Source organism: Mizuhopecten yessoensis, unplaced genomic scaffold (assembly GCF_002113885.1).
Source record: "Mizuhopecten yessoensis strain PY_sf001 unplaced genomic scaffold, ASM211388v2 scaffold7059, whole genome shotgun sequence".
Taxonomy (NCBI): Eukaryota; Metazoa; Mollusca; class Bivalvia; order Pectinida; family Pectinidae; genus Mizuhopecten; species Mizuhopecten yessoensis.
This window is the reverse complement of record NW_018406860.1, coordinates 38224-60758: the sequence shown is the minus strand read 5'-3', so window position 1 is coordinate 60758 and position 22535 is coordinate 38224. Positions and strand designations below refer to the sequence as shown.

Below are 22535 nucleotides of genomic sequence, written 5' to 3'. Positions count from 1 at the left end.
GGCATTTTAAAGACAAAAAACTTGTTATTGACAGTGGTAGAACTGATTTCATGTATTGAAGTATGTACATGTATCACACACTGCACGTGCACGTTACGAGCTCGAGGTATGCTCACATTGGACAGTGTATATCAAGTGATTAGTTTATCAGCCATTTCTTATATCACCGTCAAAGATACTTCCACAGTTTGGAAATATTTCTGTCACTAAAGTTATTTTGCTTTCGTGAAATTTTAATGGGCAAGAAGGATAGAAAAGTACGTAAGGCGAACGATAGCGCCCAGCCGTCCGTATCGGTATAACCACGGTCATACGGTTCACACATACCTGTTAACAACAATAACAGTGTGCGCTCAGGTAAACAGGACCTATCAACAAGTGACATTATATCGGCTGCCCATAAGGAATTATTTTGCTCTCCCACTATGAATAGCATGGCGTCTCATCCAGTATATTTTCAGCAACCCTCCCCCGGGGTCATCAGCGGAGCGCGGCACCTAACAGCCCGGCCAATCACATGCCATCATTCCAATCAGGATATGCGAGTAACATGGATAATGTTTTACATGATATTTTTAATAGACTTTCGAAACTTGACACTCTTAATTTGATCATGAACCGATTGAAAATAATAGAGGATAAATTTGCTGGTATGGAAGAAAATTATAGAACTACAAACAAGGTCGATAAAAGACAGTTTGCCTTTTTCCGGAATCCCGAAAATGACGCCAACGAAAATTCAGAAACTATGCTGAAAGAGTTTATTAAGTCTGAAATGGGAGTTGAGGAGGATATAGAGTTCCAAGTTGTCTACAGGCTGAGGAAGCGCCCAGACGACAAGCCTCGATCGATGGTGGCTAGTTTCGTGAAAAGAAAAGACCGCGAAACTATCCTCAAAGCCGCGCCTAATCTGCGTAACAAAGTATACTCTGTAAATGAACAGTTTCCCCAAGAGCTAAACGATAGACGGCGCGCACTGTATCCAGTTTACAGGGAGGCTCGTGATCGCGGGCAAAATGCTCGACTGAAGGGAGACAAATTGTTCATTGACGGAAGGCTATACAATCCATCCCCACAAGAATCAGCTACCACGACCTCCTGTGTGGCCCGCCGTGATCCAAGCCGTCCTTCCGGTTCCGGTCCCGCTTCCGGTCACGATAGGAGACGGCAACCACGTGGACGCGGACACTCTAACCATCAGTACAGTTAGGGGGACGTCACAAGAGGTCTATCACGTGACCTATATAGTGACTCTGATAATACTGTTACTTCTACAGAAACTGATTGTACAGAACCACTTAAACTCTCATTGCTAAATTTATGTGGTATCAAATCAAAACTTAGTTTACCAGAATTTGCATTATTGATTGAATCCTATGATATACTAATTTTTGTTGAAAGTAAGATGGATGATTTTGATGTATTACAGCTACCACACGGGTATGCATATTTTTGTAAAAATAGGTAAAAAAGGGTGAGGAAGAAATCTGGTGGTATTGTTATCATATATAAAGAATAATTGAAATCGCAGTTACTCTTTCACCATACTCCTTCAGATTTTGTCCAATGGTTAAGATTATCAAAAAACTTGATGAGTCAAGATTGTGACATGTTATTGGGATGTGCATACATTCCCCCTGAAAACTCCAAATATTCGTCAACGGAATGTTTTGAAGAAATAGAGAATGAGATGAATGATCTGACTGAAAACAGTTGTAAACTAGCACTTGTTGGTGATTTTAATGCCAAAACTCAATGTAAAGATGATTTTGTACAATCTGACGACACACTTATTGAAGCACTTGATGTAAATATGAATGATGAACTTTATAAGACTTTTATGATTTACAAAAATTAAACGAACTTGGTGTACCATTAAAACGAGCTAGCCAGTGTAAGGCAAGATCAAATAGTTTCGGGTATAAATTGCTTGATTTTTGTAAAGAAAATAATTTATATATTGCAAATGGTCGAGTTGGGATAGACAAATTAGTTGGGAAGACAACTTGTAATTATACCAGTGTAATTGACTATCTCTTATTGTCATCAGATCTTTTGGAAATTGTAACAAATTTTGAAATTCTTGATTTTGATCCTTTAATTTCTGATGTTCATTGTAGACTCGAATTTTGTTTGAAAAGAACGGAAGTGCACAATATAAATGTTAGAAGTAAGGATTTACCCACAAGTAACTATGTTAAATGGAATAATGACAAGGTATCGAACTTCGTCAATTATATTGAAGAAGATAATAATGGTACTTTAAAAAAAATGTTGAAAAATTGGACCTGATTACGGGAAAACCTAGCAATTTAGTTACAGCTGTTGAAATAAATGATGTAGTAAATACAATGAGCAATTTATTCAAAGATTCGGCAAAACATAACTTTGGGGAAAAGAAGGTTTTTCATAAAAACATACAAAAGTAAAAAAAAACCTAGAAAACCTTGGTTTACTCGGGAATGTCATCTTAAGAGGTTAGATTTTCATAGAGCAAAACGTCGCTCTAATGCCAATAAAATTCTCACAAACAAAATTACTCTTAAAAATACAGGAGAAATTTGAATAAATTTTATAAAATTCATCAAGAGAAAATGGAAATGGGACTAAGAAAAGTTTCAAAAATAGAGCCCAAAACATTCTGGCACAATGAAATCGACGGCACTTGTAAGGGGCAGAATGTTGATAAAAATATCAATGAATTATACAGCTACGTTAAAGATCTGAACAAGGGAGGTAACTCTACTGAAAACTTGTATATGAAGATGGGAGATTTGATGATCTGTTGAATGGAGAAATTACCGAATGTGAAATTACTAAATCCATTTCTTGTTTAAGTAACAATAAGGCTTCAGGTTATGATGGAATCTTGAATGAATATTTAAAATCCACTGTTGAATTATTTAAACCATTATATTATAAGTTATTTAATGCTATATTTAATACAGGCTGTATACCTGACTCTTGGAAGACAGGTGTTATAAAACCCATATATAAACGTAAAGGTGATCCGGATAATTTAGATAATTATAGAGCAATAAGTCTCGTCTCATGTCTTGGAAAAGTGTTTACATCCATATTTAATATCAGATTAAATAAAATGGCTAATGAAATAAATCTTATATCTTGGGCTCAGGCTGGATTCAGGAAAAATCACTCCACCACGGACAATATTTGCATCCTACATGCCTTAATCTCAATTTATTTTTCACTCGGAAAAATAGTTGTTTTGTTCCTTTATAGATTTCAAAAAGGCATTTGATTCGGTTTGGAGACTTGGGCTATGGAAAAAAGTTCAAAAAAGTAAAATAACTATGAAAATGTTCAAAGTCATTTTTAATTTTTATGCAAATACTAAATCCTGTGTTAAAAAATGGAAATGATATATCTGAAATGTTCAACTGTTACGTCGGGGTAAAACAAGGGGAAAATTTATCGCCATTTTTATTTGCCATTTATCTTAATGATCTAGAAGATTTTCTTGAAGAAAACAGCGTTAATTGTTTATAAACAATAGAAACTTTAAGTGAAAATATTGGAATATATATTAAACTGTTTATAATTCTCTATGCAGATGATACTATTATCATGTCTGAATCGGCGGAAGGACTCCAATCAGCTCTTAATACTTTTGAATTATATTGTAACAGCTGGAAGCTTGATGTAAATATCAACAAAACCAAAATTGTTATATCTTTTAAAGAGAAAATGTCGAACACAGTTTCATTTTACAATATGTAAGGAAGAGATAGAGGTTCTTGAATCATTCTCCTATTTAGGAGTCTTAATGAGTTACAATGGAAGTTATTTCAAAGAAAAATGAAATTGTTGGAACAGTCCAAAAAAGCTATGTTTGCTGTGTACAAGAAAATTAGAAATATTTCATTACCTGTAAACCTTCAATTAATTTGTTTTTGATTCTCTTGTATTACCAATACTTCTCTATTCAGTAGAAGTATGGGCTTATGAAAATTAAAGTGCTATTGAAAAACTACATTTACAATTCTGCAAACGTATATTGGGTATTAAAAGAAGCACGCCAAACTACATGGTTTATGGAGAGATCGGGAGATTCCCTTTATATGTTGAAGTTAAAACCAGAGTAATTATGTTTTGGTATAAATTGATAACTAGCAATAGTCTGTCAAGCACTATGTTTAACTTAATATTTAACTTACAAACAAATGGAATCATGGAGTTCAAATGGTTAAAGAATGTTCAGGATGTATGTATAGAAACAGGTTTAAATTTTATCTGGGCATATCTGAAAACATGTACATTTAATAGAGATTATTTGAAACTTGTTGTGAAACAAAGATTACAAGATCAGTTTATCCAAAAATGGTTTAACGATATTGAGAGCTCTTCTACCTATTCCAATTTTAAAACAAATTTTGAACTTGAAAATTACGTTGTGAAACTAAAGCCAAAAGAAAGACAAATTATTGTTAAGTTTAGAACTTCAAATATGCACTTACCTATAGAAACTGGAAGATGGATTGGAATACCCAAAGAAAACAGAACTTGTAATCTTTGTTTTAATGAAATTGGTGATGAATATTATTATCTATTTAAGTGCGAACATGTATCTGTTAAACAAATAAGACAACTATTTATTCCAAATTACTACTATACTTACCATAGCCTTATCAAAATGAGTGGACTATTTACTATATGCAATGTAAAAGTTTTAAAAAATGTGAAAAGCTATTGAATGTATGTAATTAGCTTGTAGCCTTTATGCCTTTGTTATCCGCCATGTATATATAAATATGATACATATTGACCTCTTGTTACATACTTTGTATGTCTGAGAGAAATAAAAATCTAAATCTAAATTGGTCAAGTAGCTCTATACACAAGTCAACGTAGCATACATCCTCATAGAAAACATGTGTTATTAATTAGTATAAATTCCCTTATCTTACTTTGTACGTACTGAACGAAGGTTTTAGATGAGTCCCTCTTTTCTACGTGTTTAGATAAAAAATATTAAATCAAGTTAATTGTGTATCGAGCAGCTTTAAACAGCGTTTGACTGCACGTGCCCTAGTCTGTTCGTTGTATAGTGTCATTCGTACTAACTTTGTAAAAGTTAATCATGTCAGTTAAAATGTTTAACAAATATTACGATATTTTAGTAAATCTTATTTTGATATTTGATAAAAATATCCTATCTGGTTCATTCAATTTACCATCTGCTGGCGGTATCAATGGGTGTTTGTTTGGGGCTGTCGATAGCCAGTTATCAGTTGATTAGGAAAGCCGAGAGGGTAGTAGTAACAAATCCAGACCAATCTCAGTAATCAACCCATATGTAAACTAATAAGTAGCCCCGAACCAGCCGGCCAGCGTGAAGTACTGTATACTACTGTTTACACTGCGGGAGTCCGTAAGGAACAGGACGACTGTCGTCTACTTAACTTACATTAATGCAGTCCAGACTACTATCTCCATGGTATACCTGACTAACTTATAGTCCTCACGCTACTCCATAGCAACCTTAAATGGTGTCTGGATGCCAAGAGCATCTCATTGTATTAGATCAGATTCCAACATCACAGCGCATGCGTTATCTCAGACTTTACGGAAGTTACTGCGGCTAAAAGAAACGAGGCTTGTTTCTTACTATCCATCTTCTTTTTGGTGCTACTACGTCCGAACCTACCTACCAACATGGTAAGTGTGACCCTTCCTTGTGAAATATTTCAGCCCCTTCGAATTGTTTAAACGTTCACCAATATATTCCCCCTACCTATCACCGTATAATGGATATTTCGCTTTATGTTTGGTCAACTGTGTTACGAGACTTAGAGTGGACGTACCATTGACGGTTGTTATGGGACCCTCCCGCGTGAGAACCCAGTGTTTCCCCGAATTAATCATGGAACTCATTTCATTCCATTGCAGACTGAAGAATTCAGGGCGTCAGAAAAGCAGATCCTCGGTAAGTAGGATTTATTATTACATGTATCGTAAGGTCGAAAGTAACATAAAAATTGAAATGAAATAATGCTTTATCAACTTTATTACGTGTTTAACCTGTATTATAGACTTACACCTGTGTTATTGGTGTTGTTTAATTACACGTGTTATCACCTGCCTGGTGACGTATACTACACGTACAATATCAGAATACGTATTGCTATCAGGGAGTGTTGAACATATGCAATTGTGCATGTGCATAACTTTTAGTTATGATTATAAGGAGCACGGAAAATATATCTCCACGTATCATCAGTGATTAAGCAATATGATGGAGGTATATACACGATTCCTGGGTAGTGATAAGCTGTGAGAATATTGTTGTACGATTGCCGGCTACTGATAAGCTGTAAAGTCGTTGTTTATGCTACAGTAACTAGGCCTTTACAACTCTCTGGGAGGTTACGAGCGTCCGTTACCGAGAGTTCACGGAGATAAAACACACAGTGATGATGCTGCTGCACTGAAATCTGATAGCCCCCAATACGTGTCTGCCAGCCCCAAATATGGCAGGTACACGTCATCTCCATGGCAATAACCCCACGCACATGCTGAGTTACTGAAGAGTTGGTAGCATACACAAGTAAACAAGCTTTGTTCAGTCAACATTTCTCAGGTAGTTCGTAAACACGTCAACAATGTTCATTTTAAATAGAGCCTAGTTACCATTTAAATCATTCTCATGTTATACAATGTAAATAAATATCGTCTTTTATACAGTTAGTATTCATGTACACAGTTATCATGTTATATACAGTAAGTAACAATGTAAACAAGTATCGTGTTACATACAGTTAGTGTCAATGTAAACAATTATCGTGTTATATACAGTAAGTAACAATGTAAGCAAGTATCGTGTTACATACAGTTAGTGTCAATGTAAACAATTATCGTGTTATATACAGTAAGTAACAATGTAAACAAGTATCGTGTTACATACAGTTAGTGTCAATGTAAACAATTATCGTGTTATATACAGTAAGTAACAATGTAAGCAAGTATCGTGTTACATACAGTTAGTGTCAATGTAAACAATTATCGTGTTATATACAGTAAGTAACAATGTAAACAATTATCGTGTTATACATGTATACAGTTAGTAATCATGTAAACAGTAATCATGTTATATACAGTAAGTAACAATGTAAACAAGTATCGTGTTACATATAGTTAGTGTCAATGTAAACAATTATCGTGTTATACATGTATACAGTGAGTAACAATGTAAACAGTTATCGTGTTATATACAGTTAGTAACAATGTAAACAGTTATCGTGTTATTTACTGTTAGTAACAATGTAAACAATTATCGTGTCATACATAGTTAGTAATCATGTAAACAATTATCGTGTTATATACAATTAGTAATCATGTAAACAATGATCGTGTTATATACAATTAGTAATCATGTAAACAAGTATCGTGTTATATACAGTTAGTAACAACGTAAACAGTTATCGTGTTATACATAATTAGTAATCATGTAAACAATTATCGTGTTATATACAATTAGTAACAATGTAAACAGTTATCGTGTTACATGTATATACAGTTAGTAATCATGTAAACAGTTATCGTGTTATATACAGTTAGTAACAATGTAAACAGTTATCGTGTTACATGTATATACAATTAGTAATCATGTAAACAGTTATCGTGTTATATACAGTTAGTAACAATGTAAACAGTTATCGTGTTACATGTATATACAGTTAGTAATCATGTAAACAGTTATCGTGTTATATACAGTAAGTAACAATGTAAACAAGTATCGTGTTATATACAGTTAGTAACAATGTAAACAGTTATCGTGTCATACATAGTTAGTAATCATGTAAACAGTTATCGTGTTATATACAGTTAGTAACAATGTAAACAGTTATCGTGTTATATACAGTTAGTAATAATGTAAACAGTTATCGTATTACATGTATATACAGTTAGTAATCATGTAAACAGTTATCGTGTTATATACAGTTAGTAACAATGTAAACAAGTATCGTGTTATATACAGTTAGTAACAATGTAAACAGTTATCGTGTCATACAAAGTTAGTAATCATGTAAACAATTATTGTGTTATATACAATTAGTAATCATGTAAACAATTATCGTGTTATATACAATTAGTAATCATGTAAACAATGATCGTGTTATATACAATTAGTAATCATGTCAACAATTATCGTGTTATATACAGTTAGTTACAATGTAAACAGTTATCGTGTTATATACAGTTAGTAACAATGTAAACAGTTGTCGTGTTATATACAGTTAGTAACAATGTAAACAATTATCGTGTTATACACAGTTAGTAATCATGTAAACAGTTATCGTGTTATATACAGTTGGTAACAATGTAAACAGTGATCGTGTTATATACAGTTAGTAACAATGTGAACAGTTATCTTGTTATAAACAGTTAGTAACAATGTAAACAGTTTTCGTGTTATATACATTTAGTAATCATGTAAACAATTATCGTTGTATATATAGTTAGTAACAATGTAAACAGTTATCGTGTTATATACTGTTAGTAAGTATGTAAACAAGTATCGTGTTATATACAGTTAGTAACAATGTAAACAGTTTTCGTGTTATATACAGTTGGTAACAATGTAAACAGTTATCGTGTTATATACAGTTAGTAACAATGTAAACATTTATCGTGTCATACATAGTCAGTAATCATGTAAACAATTTTCGTTGTATATATAGTTAGTAACAATATATACAGTAAGTAACAATGTAAGCAGTTTTCGTGTTATATACTGTTGGTAACAATGTAAACAGATTTCGTGTTATATACATTTAGTAATCATGTAAACAATTATCGTGTTATATACAATTAGTAATCATGTCAACAATTATCGTGTTATATACAGTTAGTAACAATGTAAACAGCTATCGTGTTATATACAGTTAGTAACAATGTAAATATGTATCGTGCTATATACAGTTAGTAACAATGTAAATACTTATCGTGTTATATACAGTTAGTAACAATGAAAATACTTATATCGTGCTACGTAAAGTTTAATGTACATGTAGCAACCATCACATATTGTATCGGAATGTCTATTGTTGTATATAGTATCGTTTATTATATCGCCACCTATCATATAGTGTTTTGTAACCTCCTGACGCTGTGCAGCGAAATGTGCACCAAGTCTGTTAAATACACTAAAAATCAGCTGATGCATATCTTAACATTTACGTAATACATGTCTAGCATCACTGTATCTTGGAATCCACGTTACTCCTGTATTTTCCCAGATCTTGTAGTTACCTATGTGTAAGTAAGAAGTAAGCACGTGCATCGTAGGTATGTACCTACATCAAGTCTATTTTTGTATCGGCTTATTATCGGCCAGTATGTGTGAGGCAAAATGCTGGTTTATGAACATATGTCTGGGCCTGTGTTTGTTGAACATAGCCCCGCGAATGTGGTGAATGTAGTCTTGCGAAATGTACGTGCGATAGCATTCGTATGATTTAGGAGCACGTGTTGGAGTGTGCCTGGTGCCATAAACATCATTACAGTCTGTATAAGCACGAGATAAATAACTTACGATATACATACACTAGGAAAGTCTGGCACACGTACAGGGGTTCGTAACTTCTACTGGCACAAATTAAACCTACAACCGTACCGAGGGATTGGTCCCAGAAATAGACACATCTGTTGTCCAAGTGTTGTATCACTGACCAGTCTGACCAAGTGTATGCTGTACATGTACCCCTACTCAGCCTGTCTTAAGGTTGTATGTTACTGTAGATAAATACGTGTATACTCTCCAAGGCTTCCTTGTTTTTCTACTTCTTTATCATCGGCATCGCGGGAGATATTTTTCTGATACTCTAATGAAAACTTTGTAAATAGTCAAATCTAGGAGTTCGTCATGATATGCTATTCAAGTGTTCAGTGCTCTGTATTACGCTTTTGTTTCAGATGCCAAGCAGGCATTTTGTAACGTTGACAAAAAGAAGGAGGGAACAGTGTCATGTAAAGACTTAGGCGCCATCTTCAAGTCTCTCGGTCTGTTGGTGAAGGACGACAAAATCAAGGACTGGTCCGACGAGATGGACGAGGAAGGTGAGAGAAAAGGGAGATGGTAGAAATGACTGATAAGAGAAAGTAACTAGTGTTTACCTCTAACGTGAGTCGTATCACAGGGACCAGACACAGTACACATATTATAACTCTAATGTGAGTCGTATCACAGGGACCAGACACAGTACACATACTATAACTCTAACGTGAGTCGTATCACAGGGACCAGACACAGTACACATATTATAACTCTAACGTGAGTCGTATCACAGGGGCCAGACACAGTACACATATTATAACTCTAACGTGAGTCGTATCACTGGGATCAGACACAGTACACATATTATAACTCTAACGTGAGTCGTATCACAGGGACCAGACACAGTACACATACCATAACTCTAACGTGAGTCGTATCACAGGGACCAGACACAGTACACATATTATAACTATAGATACATATGTACATTGTACATTTAGCGAACGAGAAAACATGTGACTAATGTACTATAGAAACATGGTTTAATCAACTTATAACTATGTTTCCGCTGAATCGAATCAGTGTAGTTTGACGCTTTCCTCCGGCCTCGATTAACACGAGACCATTTTGTTGACATCAGGCTGTTCCAGGAACATAAGTTGCGCTAACGATACAGACATTTTACTTTCGAAAATAGTAAGGTATTTTAATATTCAATTCATTAATAACTGTATTACGAATTTTAAGATAACTATTCAACAGTTTCAAACAGTCATGCCGGTATTGAACACTCACTAGTCGGTTTCATTCTTATGTAGCAAGAAGCCCTGGCGGGTTTCAGCCAAATTGGTTGTAACCGATTTATAAACATTCATTTTACCCCAATCAGACCGTCGTAGACAAAGAGCTGTTGGTTTGGACAAACTATACTGTATGAGGAAAAATGCATTCAGAGCTGAAAGATGGATCTTTAAATACGTATCACACTTCAACTTTTATTGCTCATAGATTTTGAAAAAATAGATTAACTCTCTAAAATCAAATTTGAAATTTTATCTTCTAATCACTTACTGTTCATGGATTTGGTCTTTCGATAAATGTAGTTAAATGTATGTGATGACTATGGAGTTGTCTAGTCCTCATAGTTTTCCTTGTTCGTCTCTCCTTTTTCGGGGTCAAATACGACTATGGGACAAGCATTCAGATTGGCTGACCAATCAGACGGCTTGTTTAATGTAGTAGCCGTTGTTGACAGAAACAGCTGGGAAGTAACATCGCAACATGTCAGGACTAGACAGCTATACAAAATATTAGGAATGCTGCAGGAGGTCATAGGTACGCAGAACGCTAACAACAGTGTGTAACGTATGGAAACTAGTGCATCAGAAAAGGCTCAGCCCATTACATCGATAAAAGGCTCAGCCCATTACACCGATAAAAGGCTCAGCCCATTACATCGATATGACTTTCGGTGCAAAATCCATTTTGTACGTTTTTCGACTGACATCACATCAACGTATCTTATAAAATAAGTTATTTCGTTAAACATTTGAATACCATATACACTGTATGTTACTGAATGTCTATTCCTCGCCTTGAATTAGAGCTATAATTTGTCCATTCCGACAGCATTTTTTTTTTTTATATTTTCGTTACTGAACGAGTTTCGTACCTTCTATATATTAACGCAGTAGCAATATTTTTCTCATTTGCTGTACGTTTACAATGTGGTTAGGTACCCAAAGCTTATTTTAGCTCTTTGACATAATTAACAACATGTCCAATCTTCGAAGTCTCTCAACATTAGTGGTAGTATCTGACGTATAGGGATAGTGTCTGACGTATACTTTGGACGATGAGTACACATTAGACGTTGACGAGTACACATTAGACATTGGCGAGTACACATTAGACGCTGACGAGTACACGGGACGTTGACGAGTACACATAAGACGTTGACGAGTACACATTGGACGTTGACGAGTATACATTGGACGTTGACGAGTACACATTAGACGTAGACGAGTACACGGGACGTTGACGAGTATCCATTGGACGTTGACGAGTACACATTAGGCGTTGACGAGTACACGGGACGTTGACGCGCATACATTGGACGTTGACGAGTATACATTGGTCGTTGACGAGTACACATTAGACGTTTACGAGTACACATTGGACGTTGACGAGTATCCATTGGACGTTGACGAGTACACGGGACGTTGACGCGTACACATTAGACGTTGACGAGTATACACTAGACGTTGACGAGTACACATTAGACATTGACGAGTACACATTGGACGTTGACGAGTACACATAAGACGTTGACGAGGACACATTGGACGTTGACGAGTATACATTGGAGGTTGACGAGTACACATTAGACGTTGCCGAGTACACACTGGACGTTGACGAGTATACATTAGAGTAGTATCTGACGTATAGGGATAGTGTCTGACGTATACTTTGGACGATGAGTACACATTAGACGTTGACGAGTCCACTGACGTATACTTTGGACGATGAGTACACATTAGACGTTGACGAGTCAACATTGGACGTTGACGAGTATACATTGCACGTTGACGAGTACACATTAGACGTAGACGAGTACACGGGACGTTGACGAGCACACATAAGACGTTGACGAGTACACATTGGGCGTTGACGAGTATACATTAGACGTTGACGAGCACACATTAGACGTTGACGAGTACACATTAGACTTTGACGAGTACACGGGACGTTGACGGGTATACATTGGACGTTGACGAGTATACATTGCACGTTGACGAGTACACATTAGACGTAGACGAGTACACGGGACGTTGACGAGCACACATAAGACGTTGACGAGTACACATTGGGCGTTGACGAGTATACATTAGACGTTGACGAGTACACATTATACATTGGCGAGTACACATTAGACGCTGACGAGTACACGGGACGTTGAAGAGTACACGGGACGTTGACGAGTATCCATTGGACGTTGACGAGTACACATTAGACGGTGACGAGTACACTGGACGTTGACGAGTATACATTGGACGTTGGCGAGTACACATTAGACGCTGACGCGTACACGGGACGTTGACGAGTACACGGGATGTTGACGAGTATACATTGGACGTTGTCGAGTACACATTAGACGTTGACGAGAACACGGGAAGTTGACGAGTATACATTGGACTTTGACGAGTACACATTAGACGTTGAAGAGTACACACTGGACGTTGACAAGTACACGTAATTAAACGTATATAACGTGTAAACGTTCAGTAATAGCATCTGATATTCCAGTATTAGAGAGTGACTTGTATAAATAAATACATGTAGTTGATGATTACACATTACACACCATTAACTAGTAACAAGAAAATATTTCGAGTATACATTGGACGTTGACGAGCATACATTGGACGTTGACGAGTACACCTTAGCCCTTGACGAGGACACGGGACGTTGACGAGTACACATTAGACTTTGACGAGTACACGGGACGTTGACGCGAACACATTAGACGTTGACGAGTACACATTATACATTGGCGAGTACACATTAGACGCTGACGCGTACACGGGACGTTGACGAGTACACGGGATGTTGACGAGTATACATTGGACGTTGAAGAGTACACATTAGACGTTGACGAGTCAACATTGGACGTTGACGAGTATACATTGGAGGTTGACGAGTACACATTAGACGTTGAAGAGTACACACTGGACGTTGACAAGTACACGTAATTAAACGTATTTAACGTTTAAACGTTCAGTAATAGCATCTGATATTCCAGTATTAGAGAGTGACTTGTATAAATAAATACATGTAGTTGATGATTACACATTACACACCATTAACTAGTAACAAGAAAATATTTCGAGTATACATTGGACGTTGACGAGGACACATTAGACGTTGACGAGTACACACTGGACGATGACGAGTATACATTGGACGTTGACAAGTACACATTAGACGTTGACGAGTATACACTAGACGTTGACGAGTACACATTAGACGTAGACGAGTACACGGGACGTTGACGAGCACACATAAGACGTTGACGAGTACACATTGGGCGTTGACGAGTATACATTGGACGTTGAAGAGTACACATTAGACGTTGACGAGTCAACATTGGACGTTGACGAGTATACATTGCACGTTGACGAGTACACATTAGACGTAGACGAGTACACGGGACGTTGACGAGCACACGGGACGTTGACGAGTACACGGGATGTTGACGAGTATACATTGGACGTTGAAGAGTACACATTAGACGTTGACGAGTACACATTAGACGTTGACGAGTACACACTGGACGTTGACAAGTACACGTAATTAAACGTATTTAACGTGTAAACGTTCAGTAATAGCATCTGATATTCCAGTATTAGAGAGTGACTTGTATAAATAAATACATGTAGTTGATGATTACACATTACACACCATTAACTAGTAACAAGAAAATATTTGACAATGAAATATAATGTAGTTCACACAAATGTTTATACTGTGGAAGGCTTACATTATCTTATACTCTAGTGCCGTATACATATGACAAGGAAACCTAACAATTCACTCGGGGAACATATCATATATCTAACATCCGATAGATCTTTCATATGTATATATGATATAGAAAGTATATAAAATACCTTATGTATAACAACTATGTACATTATCTGATTTATAAATCAAATAACAAATAAGATTTCTGATTCAATATACATTTTGTATTTTATTAAATATGTTTAGTTGGTTTTAACCAGGGACATATTATGGCTCAGGCATGGACTGGAGAGCGCGAAGATCGTAACTTTGTTTCGATAGTATAGTATAATTTTTGAATCATAACATTACCCATTTTAATACAAACAAAATGTACCTGTATTTTTTTTTTACATGTATATATAATATACTTGAATCTGTTGCTGGGCAAAATCATTCATTTTGAAAACAGGCATTGCCTGAAACGAGCGAAGCGTCTTAAAGCTGTTTTTTCAATCTTATTTTCTAAATAACATTATTTCAAATAATATCTATTTATTCGTTTTATAGCAATAAAGTAATTAATGTAACATTTATAATCAGTAAAGAAAAACATTCGAATGAATTATGCAGTTCAAGAGAAAACACAAATGCACAAAAGCTAAACAGCATGGTAAAAATAGGACCGCGGTAACTCTATACTGTAGTTACTTCCGTGACGAAGGATACAATAATGTACCATGACTTCAATTGTTCGTACATGTTACCGGAAAAAGAGCTTCGCTTCTTGCGCCTTCGGCCTTCGGCGCAAGAAGAGCTGCGCTCTTATGATATACTGTCCCTGTTTTAACATATGTTATTGATGTTAAGTAGTATATCAGGTACGATATGCCGTAAATTGTAGAAACTTATGACAGTCCCTCAGCCATCGTAAAACGACTTTTGTTAACAAGAATACATATATTTACAATATGGCATAACAAAACATTTTAGAAGCATGGGAAGGACAGGAGAAACAGAGTGAAAATGTACGAGGGATCGGACAACTGGATCTTAATAAGAGCGAAGCTCTTTTCCGGAAACATGTACGAACAATTGAAGTCATGGTAACATCGAAATACTACGCTTCCAAAATCCTTCGTTACGGAAGTAGCTAGTATAGAGTTACCGCGGTCCTATTTTTACAATGCTGTTTAGCTTTGCTACACATTCTCAAAAATATCTCTTTATTTGTTTTTTTTTCTGTGGTTATGTAAATTCATGACATTAAAAATTGTTCAGTCTTTTCTTCTCTCTACTCAAACCGGAAGTATACAGTAATTACCAAACCAGACGGAAATCCGGATATGTTTGGACTATTGTGATTCTCTTTTTACACGATTTAGAGGGATCAGGAAAAGTATATCATGTCGAAAAATAAAATTGGAATTTAATCACCAATATACTTAACTTTTATAATAACAGATAATAACCTTCAAATATGAAGTCCCTCTACTGGGCCTCACTCTTTCCGGAACATTACGCTGAGGCAGTACCAAATGCATTTGTGTTTTCTCTTGAACTGCATAATTCATTCGAATGTTTTTCTTTGCTTATTATTAATTTTACATTAATTACTTTATCGCTATAAAACGAATAAAAAGATATTATTTTAAATAATGTTATTTAGAAAATAAGATTGAAAAAACAGCATTTAGACGCTTCGCTCGTTTCAGGCAATGCCTGTTTTCAAAATGAATGATTTTCCACAGCAACAGATTCAAGTATATTATAAAAAAAAAAAAAAAAAGTACAGGTACATTTTGTATGTATTCAAATGGGTAATGTTATGATTCAAAAATTATACTATACTATCGAAATAAATGTACGAGCTTCGCTCTCTCCAGGCCATGTCTGAGTCATATTAAGTTTAAACTGTAGACAACAAAAGACTAATCTAGTAAATATAAATATGACTGGCTCCATGAATAAAGGTTAAATTGGTCCGCCGGTTTAGTTATGCGATGGTGACGTGAACACATTAAACGGTAACGTATACGATTCTGTTGTTTCTCTCTCCAGCCACGGGCAGACTGAACTGTGACGCATGGATACAACTTTTCGAGAGGAAGCTTAAGGAAGACTTGGACGAGAGGGAGCTGAAGGAAGCCTTCCGAGTGCTCGACAAGGAGAAGAAGGGAGTGATTAAGGTGGATGTATTAAGATGGATCCTTAGCAGTTTAGGTGATGAATTAACAGAAGAGGAAATAGAGAACATGATTGCAGAAACCGACACTGACGGAAGTGGAACTGTAGATTATGAAGGTAAGTACGCATGCGCTACTATTACAAGTCAGTTAAAAAGACTTTGTTCTGCTTATTGAATTTTTCATATAATTTTGCTTCCTAACATCTTGATGTATTTTCTCATTAACATCTGACTCAACCTAAGATGCTACATTTGTGTATCTTGGAGGGAGCTATCAAACAATTGCTATTGTTCTCAACAATATATGTAATATATGTAAAACAATATATACAGTAATAATGGGGGGGAAACTTCACATCTATACATTTTGACAACGTAATCTAGATGAAAATATAGCATTGTAAAACTGTGAATGTGAAAATTAGCTAGTGATTGTGTGCATTGTTTGTGGTGTAACATGTGACATTGCTGTGATAAATTGCAGAAATGTGTTTGGTTCAACCCAGCGAGTAAACAAAGTGTAAGGCAAACAGTATTTGAATGAAGATTATGAGACCCCATAAATATTGACTTGTTGTTTATAGAACTTCCGGATGTTGAGATCGCAGCACACGGCTGATATTTTAAAACGTAGAAATGGTTGCTCTACCACCGTAAAAGTTGATATTTTGTCTAGATAAGTAATGTCTTGATGACTCTTACAAAGCGTACACACAATTTAAACCTTGTATGTTAACAGTTTACACACATGTAAGCGTACATACAATTTACAACCTTGTATGTTAACAGTTTACACACATGTAAGCGTACACATAATTTACAACCTTGTATGTTAATAGTTTACACACATGTAAGTGTACACACAATTTACAACCTTGTATGTTAATAGTTTACACACATGTAATGTACACACAATTAACAACCTTGTATGTTAACAGTTTACACACATGTAAGTTAGTTTACACACCACACAGTGTGTTAGTTCACACACGTATATTTGCTGTGATGACAGGTGTAGCAAACAGCGGTATAGTTCTGGACCGTCCTGTTAAAGTTTGAATTTTAGCTAGTATGATATTTTGTATATCATATATTTACATAATTATATTTTAGACATATGCATTCTTTGCGTATGAGTGTTTACCACGTTAATGCATCGTACCCCATCTTTGCTATGTGGAGTCTTTGATCTACATTGCACGTTACACACTACAACCCGTTGGCGGAAACAGCATGCGGCTTTTCTGTGTCATTTGATGGTCACTATCGAAGTGCTAAACTGTTCAGGACTTTCAATAAAAGAATCTTTATTTTTTTTTCTCTCGTAATTTGTATCCCTTTTCCCAATGGAAACAGAGAGCTCTCTCCGATAAAAGCAGGGTCACAGCGCATCGTGACAGATAGGCTGCACAAATAATGTTCATTGTTATCCGCCAATGGTTTGTAAGCATGCGTAACGATGATCTTTGATTTACATGTTTAAGATGAATGTACCCATGCTTCCTTTTTCATTCTCCATATAAATTTAGCAAATTCAGATTTGTATTTTTATGTAGAATGTGTGACGTTTTGCGCATAGTTTATATCGGTCTCAGCACTCTACTTCACACAAATATTGAAAGATCCTATAAATACCCGATACCTATTGTCTAGGCACTGGTCCGACTTTAAGGAGAATATTTGGTTATCAAGGTATATAGTTACGATTAGCATCTATTCTTTTCGTCTTGTTTTTAAAATAGACTACGAAAAAATAGTATTCTTTAAAAGTCCACAGGAAACAACCCTTTATATCCATATTTTCATTTCTTGGATTGTTATGATTGAGATAAAAATAGATCAGTTGAGCGTGGTACATATAATAACGGATCATGTAAAAGGGACTGATGACTTTCTGATCAACGATCACACGTCAACATCTGTACTTACTCTAGCTTCACGTGAATGGTGTTACGTTTCTCCCTACTTAGTCTAGCTTCACGTGAATGGTGTTACTTTTCTCCCTACTTAGTCTAGCTTCACGTGAAAGGTGTTACGTTCCCCCTACTAAGTCTAGCTTCACGTGAATGGTGTTACTTTTCTCCCTACTTAGTCTAGCTTCACGTGAATAGTGTTACTTTTCTCCCTAACTAGTCTAGCTTCACGTGAATGGTGTTACTTTTCTCCCTACTTAGTCTAGCTTCACGTGACCGGTATTACGTTTCTTCTTTAACGGTGTAACCGTTCACACCCGCCACTTCACATTCGACAGTCGTTAATTTCTTTTAGATAATTTATTTCAGACGTTCTGAACTCTAGGTTCTACAGTTGTGTTTTTTGTGTGCACTAGTTAGGCTTGACCCTCAAGTCCCAATTCGCTTGTCCCTCTCTTTTATACCACGAGACACGCCTAGCGCTCATCTCCATTATAGAAGCAAAAAGCGCGCCTCCATTCTGTCTTCACCACGTAGTGGAGAGTTGGATTAAGGGGGCACTGTCGGCCTGCTCTATATAGGAGCCCCACAACAGCCGCTTAATCATCTTGTTTGTTTGTTATCTATGTTTGTCTGCGCAATCCTAAATTTCACTGAAGTACAAAATGTAGCTGGTTTTGTATTAGTTGTCGAATAAATACATAATTTTGAACATAACAAAGATTAATGGTACAAACACCTTACACTATTTACGAAACTCGCCCCTTATAATGGATACTTCCCTACAGCAGTTAAGGCGAACTGTACCTAATGCTCCATATCTCGTTCACACTTACAATGCGTAGGGACATTCAGATTTAGACATGCGCAAAACAAATGAAATAGGCTTAGTTGGTAAGGGTTTGTTTGATGGTCGCGATAGCACTACCCCGCGCCCTAGTGTGTGGCGTATTTCAATGATTTAATGTGAGATATGAGCTCTTTGAATTGCTATGACTTCTACTCAGTCACATGACATGTCTCTATGAATGTTTTTATTTTTATTACAGAATTCAAATGTCTGATGATGTCCAGTGACGCGTGACAAGCTTGGGTACTGAGCCGGTTCTGTTTGCCACATACTCGCACGCATGCGTGAAATTCGAACATGTTGACTTTAAAATGAAATGTCAACCCACAGAAGATAAACATCCATATAGAGCAATATCCTACCTAGTCAAAGTGTTCGGCCAGCGAACGCGATACGGACTCCGCAGCGTGCCCCTATTCCATTGTACATGAAACTATATCGTAGGGTTTTCCCATACACTGATTCACGCCAACATTACTTTGTGTCTTCCCATAATTCCGTTCTATATAACACATGCGCACTAACTTGCTTGCCCAGTAATCCGCTACTAGTCGTTTTCTTTTGCTTGCGGTGTGAAATAATCATTTCTTTATTTTCTTTAAAGGCGCTAAGCTGCTTGATTGTTGTTGCATCCCTGATAATTTTTCTTCTATCAATTACAGAATTCAAAACTTTGATGATTGGTGCTTGATTAGAGAACATCAAGAAAGCGTGTCCAATCAGATTAAGTGTTGGTAGCTGACCCTGGGAGGTGACACTGGGTACGGCTATAGTCACCATAGCCACGGAGCCTTAATAATAACACGATCTTAAATCATAAGGGATTATCATCAATAACCATTAACTCTGCATCGAGCAACCATATACACGACCTCGTGTGTATCACATACATACCCTCTTGCCTGCTGTCACTCAAAGCACTTGAATAACTAAATCAGAAATACCGGTAAGATACACAAATTCATTCCCTGACTTTGTATATCGTCACCCGGAGTTAACCAGATGTCACGATGTGACGTCATCCTCTGAACGAGAGCATTCCAGCCTTACTTATCTCACTGTTGTTGCTGGAGCTTGCACAAAGCATCGGTAGCGAATGCCTACTTATACCACTAGTTTCTGTTTGTGTCATGTATTTACTATAAGTTTCTGTCCGTTCCATTAACAGAGTACCATTGGAAAAGCACGTATTATTATATCTATGTTTACATACTCATTTTTATCCAATTCTACTTTTATCATAATACATTTATTTTATATGAATTAGTAAGTCTGTGCTTTCCCATGATGCTCAGGACAAAATGGATTCCGGATATTGTATTTAAAATAATGAAAATAAGCTGCATAGACATACAATATATATGTTATAGTGTTGTTCTAACCTCCCGACACTGACGGATGCGCATGATATAATTGCTCAGTTCATAAGCACTAAGAACTTTTACTAATTACATTTTTCTCACCAACTAGCCACAGGTTTCGTTCCGTAGACTGACCCACACACTATACCACGCCCCTTTATATATATAGCAAAAACGAATCTCTGTTGCATCCTCAGCCGTGGAAGAGGGGGAAGACAAAATACTGACGTGTTGTACATTTTGAAGGAATACATGAGTGATTTTATCTGTTACTCTTTGTTGCCACTGTAAAATTTGGCGACAAAGGTTTCTTTATGTAATATACATATTAAAGAAAAAAACAGAATTGATTTTTTGTGTGGTTATCATTTTGTACATCAACAGCATGCTACTGTTTAAGAAAATCGTGTTTCAGGTTGAGCATACCACTATCTCCGATAACTATCACTGTCCCTGGTGAGAACAATATCACTGTCCCTGGTGATATACTACCACTGGTCGTCAGTAAGATATATACACTGTCCTGTAGACATTAACACTGTACGTCATAACTATACTACCACTGGTCGTCAGTAAGATATATACACTGTCCTGTAGACATTAACACTGTACGTCATAACTATACTACCACTGGTCGTCAGTAAGATATATACACTGTCCTGTAGACATTAACACTGTACGTCATAACTATACTACCACTGGTCGTCAGTAAGATATATACACTGTCCTGTAGACATTAACACTGTACGTCATAACTATACTACCACTGGTCGTCAGTAAGATATATACACTGTCCTGTAGACATTAACACTGTACGTCATAACTATACTACCACTGGTCGTCAGTAAGATATATACACTGTCCTGTAGACATTAACACTGTACGTCATAACTATACTACCACTGGTCGTCAGTAAGATATATACACTGTCCTGTAGACATTAACACTGTACGTCATAACTATACTACCACTGGTCGTCAGTAAGATATATACACTGTCCTGTAGACATTAACACTGTACGTCATAACTATACTACCACTGGTCGTCAGTAAGATATATACACTGTCCTGTAGACATTAACACTGTACGTCATAACTATACTACCACTGGTCGTCAGTAAGATATATACACTGTCCTGTAGACATTAACACTGTACGTCATAACTATACTACCACTGGTCGTCAGTAAGATATATACACTGTCCTGTAGACATTAACACTGTACGTCATAACTATACTACCACTGGTCGTCAGTAAGATATATACACTGTCCTGTAGACATTAACACTGTACGTCATAACTATACTACCACTGGTCGTCAGTAAGATATATACACTGTCCTGTAGACATTAACACTGTACGTCATAACTATACTACCACTGGTCGTCAGTAAGATATATACACTGTCCTGTAGACATTAACACTGTACGTCATAACTATACTACCACTGGTCGTCAGTAAGATATATACACTGTCCTGTAGACATTAACACTGTACGTCATAACTATACTACCACTGGTCGTCAGTAAGATATATACACTGTCCTGTAGACATTAACACTGTACGTCATAACTATACTACCACTGGTCGTCAGTAAGATATATACACTGTCCTGTAGACATTAACACTGTACGTCATAACTATACTACCACTGGTCGTCAGTAAGATATATACACTGTCCTGTAGACATTAACACTGTACGT

General features: G+C 36.2%; 2 protein-coding genes across 3 annotated transcripts; both read left to right on the top strand.

The window, feature by feature from the left end:
• The first annotated feature begins 613 nt into the window (after positions 1-613).
• On the top strand, positions 614-1210 carry LOC110453021. Its single transcript, XM_021501828.1, has one exon. The coding sequence runs from the start codon at positions 614-616 to the stop codon at positions 1208-1210; it is 597 nt and encodes a 198-aa protein (XP_021357503.1).
• A 4337-nt stretch (positions 1211-5547) lies between these two features.
• On the top strand, positions 5548-21175 carry LOC110453022 (troponin C). Of its 2 annotated transcripts, XM_021501829.1 has the most exons (6): positions 5548-5679; positions 5911-5947; positions 9937-10080; positions 16583-16825; positions 19672-19715; positions 20135-21002. In XM_021501829.1, exons 1-5 carry the CDS (start codon positions 5677-5679, stop codon positions 19704-19706), a joined length of 462 nt encoding a protein of 153 aa, XP_021357504.1. In that variant the 5' UTR covers positions 5548-5676; the 3' UTR covers positions 19707-19715; positions 20135-21002. The 2 variants fall into 2 exon arrangements, with proteins under 2 accessions (XP_021357504.1, XP_021357505.1); XM_021501830.1 differs by lacking the exon at positions 19672-19715 and having other exon boundaries at positions 5549-5679; positions 20135-21175.
• Positions 21176-22535: the final 1360 nt, after the last annotated feature.

What these genes read in the sequence shown, in the direction of transcription:
- LOC110453021 (XM_021501828.1), top strand. Translation starts at nt 614, where the DNA reads ATGAACCGATTGAAAATAATAGAGGATAAATTTGCTGGTATGGAAGAA.
- LOC110453022 (XM_021501829.1), top strand. An exon ending in GTCAGAAAAGCAGATCCTCG is followed by an intron (nt 5,948 to 9,936) that starts GTAAGTAGGATT and finishes CTTTTGTTTCAG; the next exon opens with ATGCCAAGCAGGCATTTTGT. An exon ending in CGACGAGATGGACGAGGAAG is followed by an intron (nt 10,081 to 16,582) that starts GTGAGAGAAAAG and finishes TTCTCTCTCCAG; the next exon opens with CCACGGGCAGACTGAACTGT.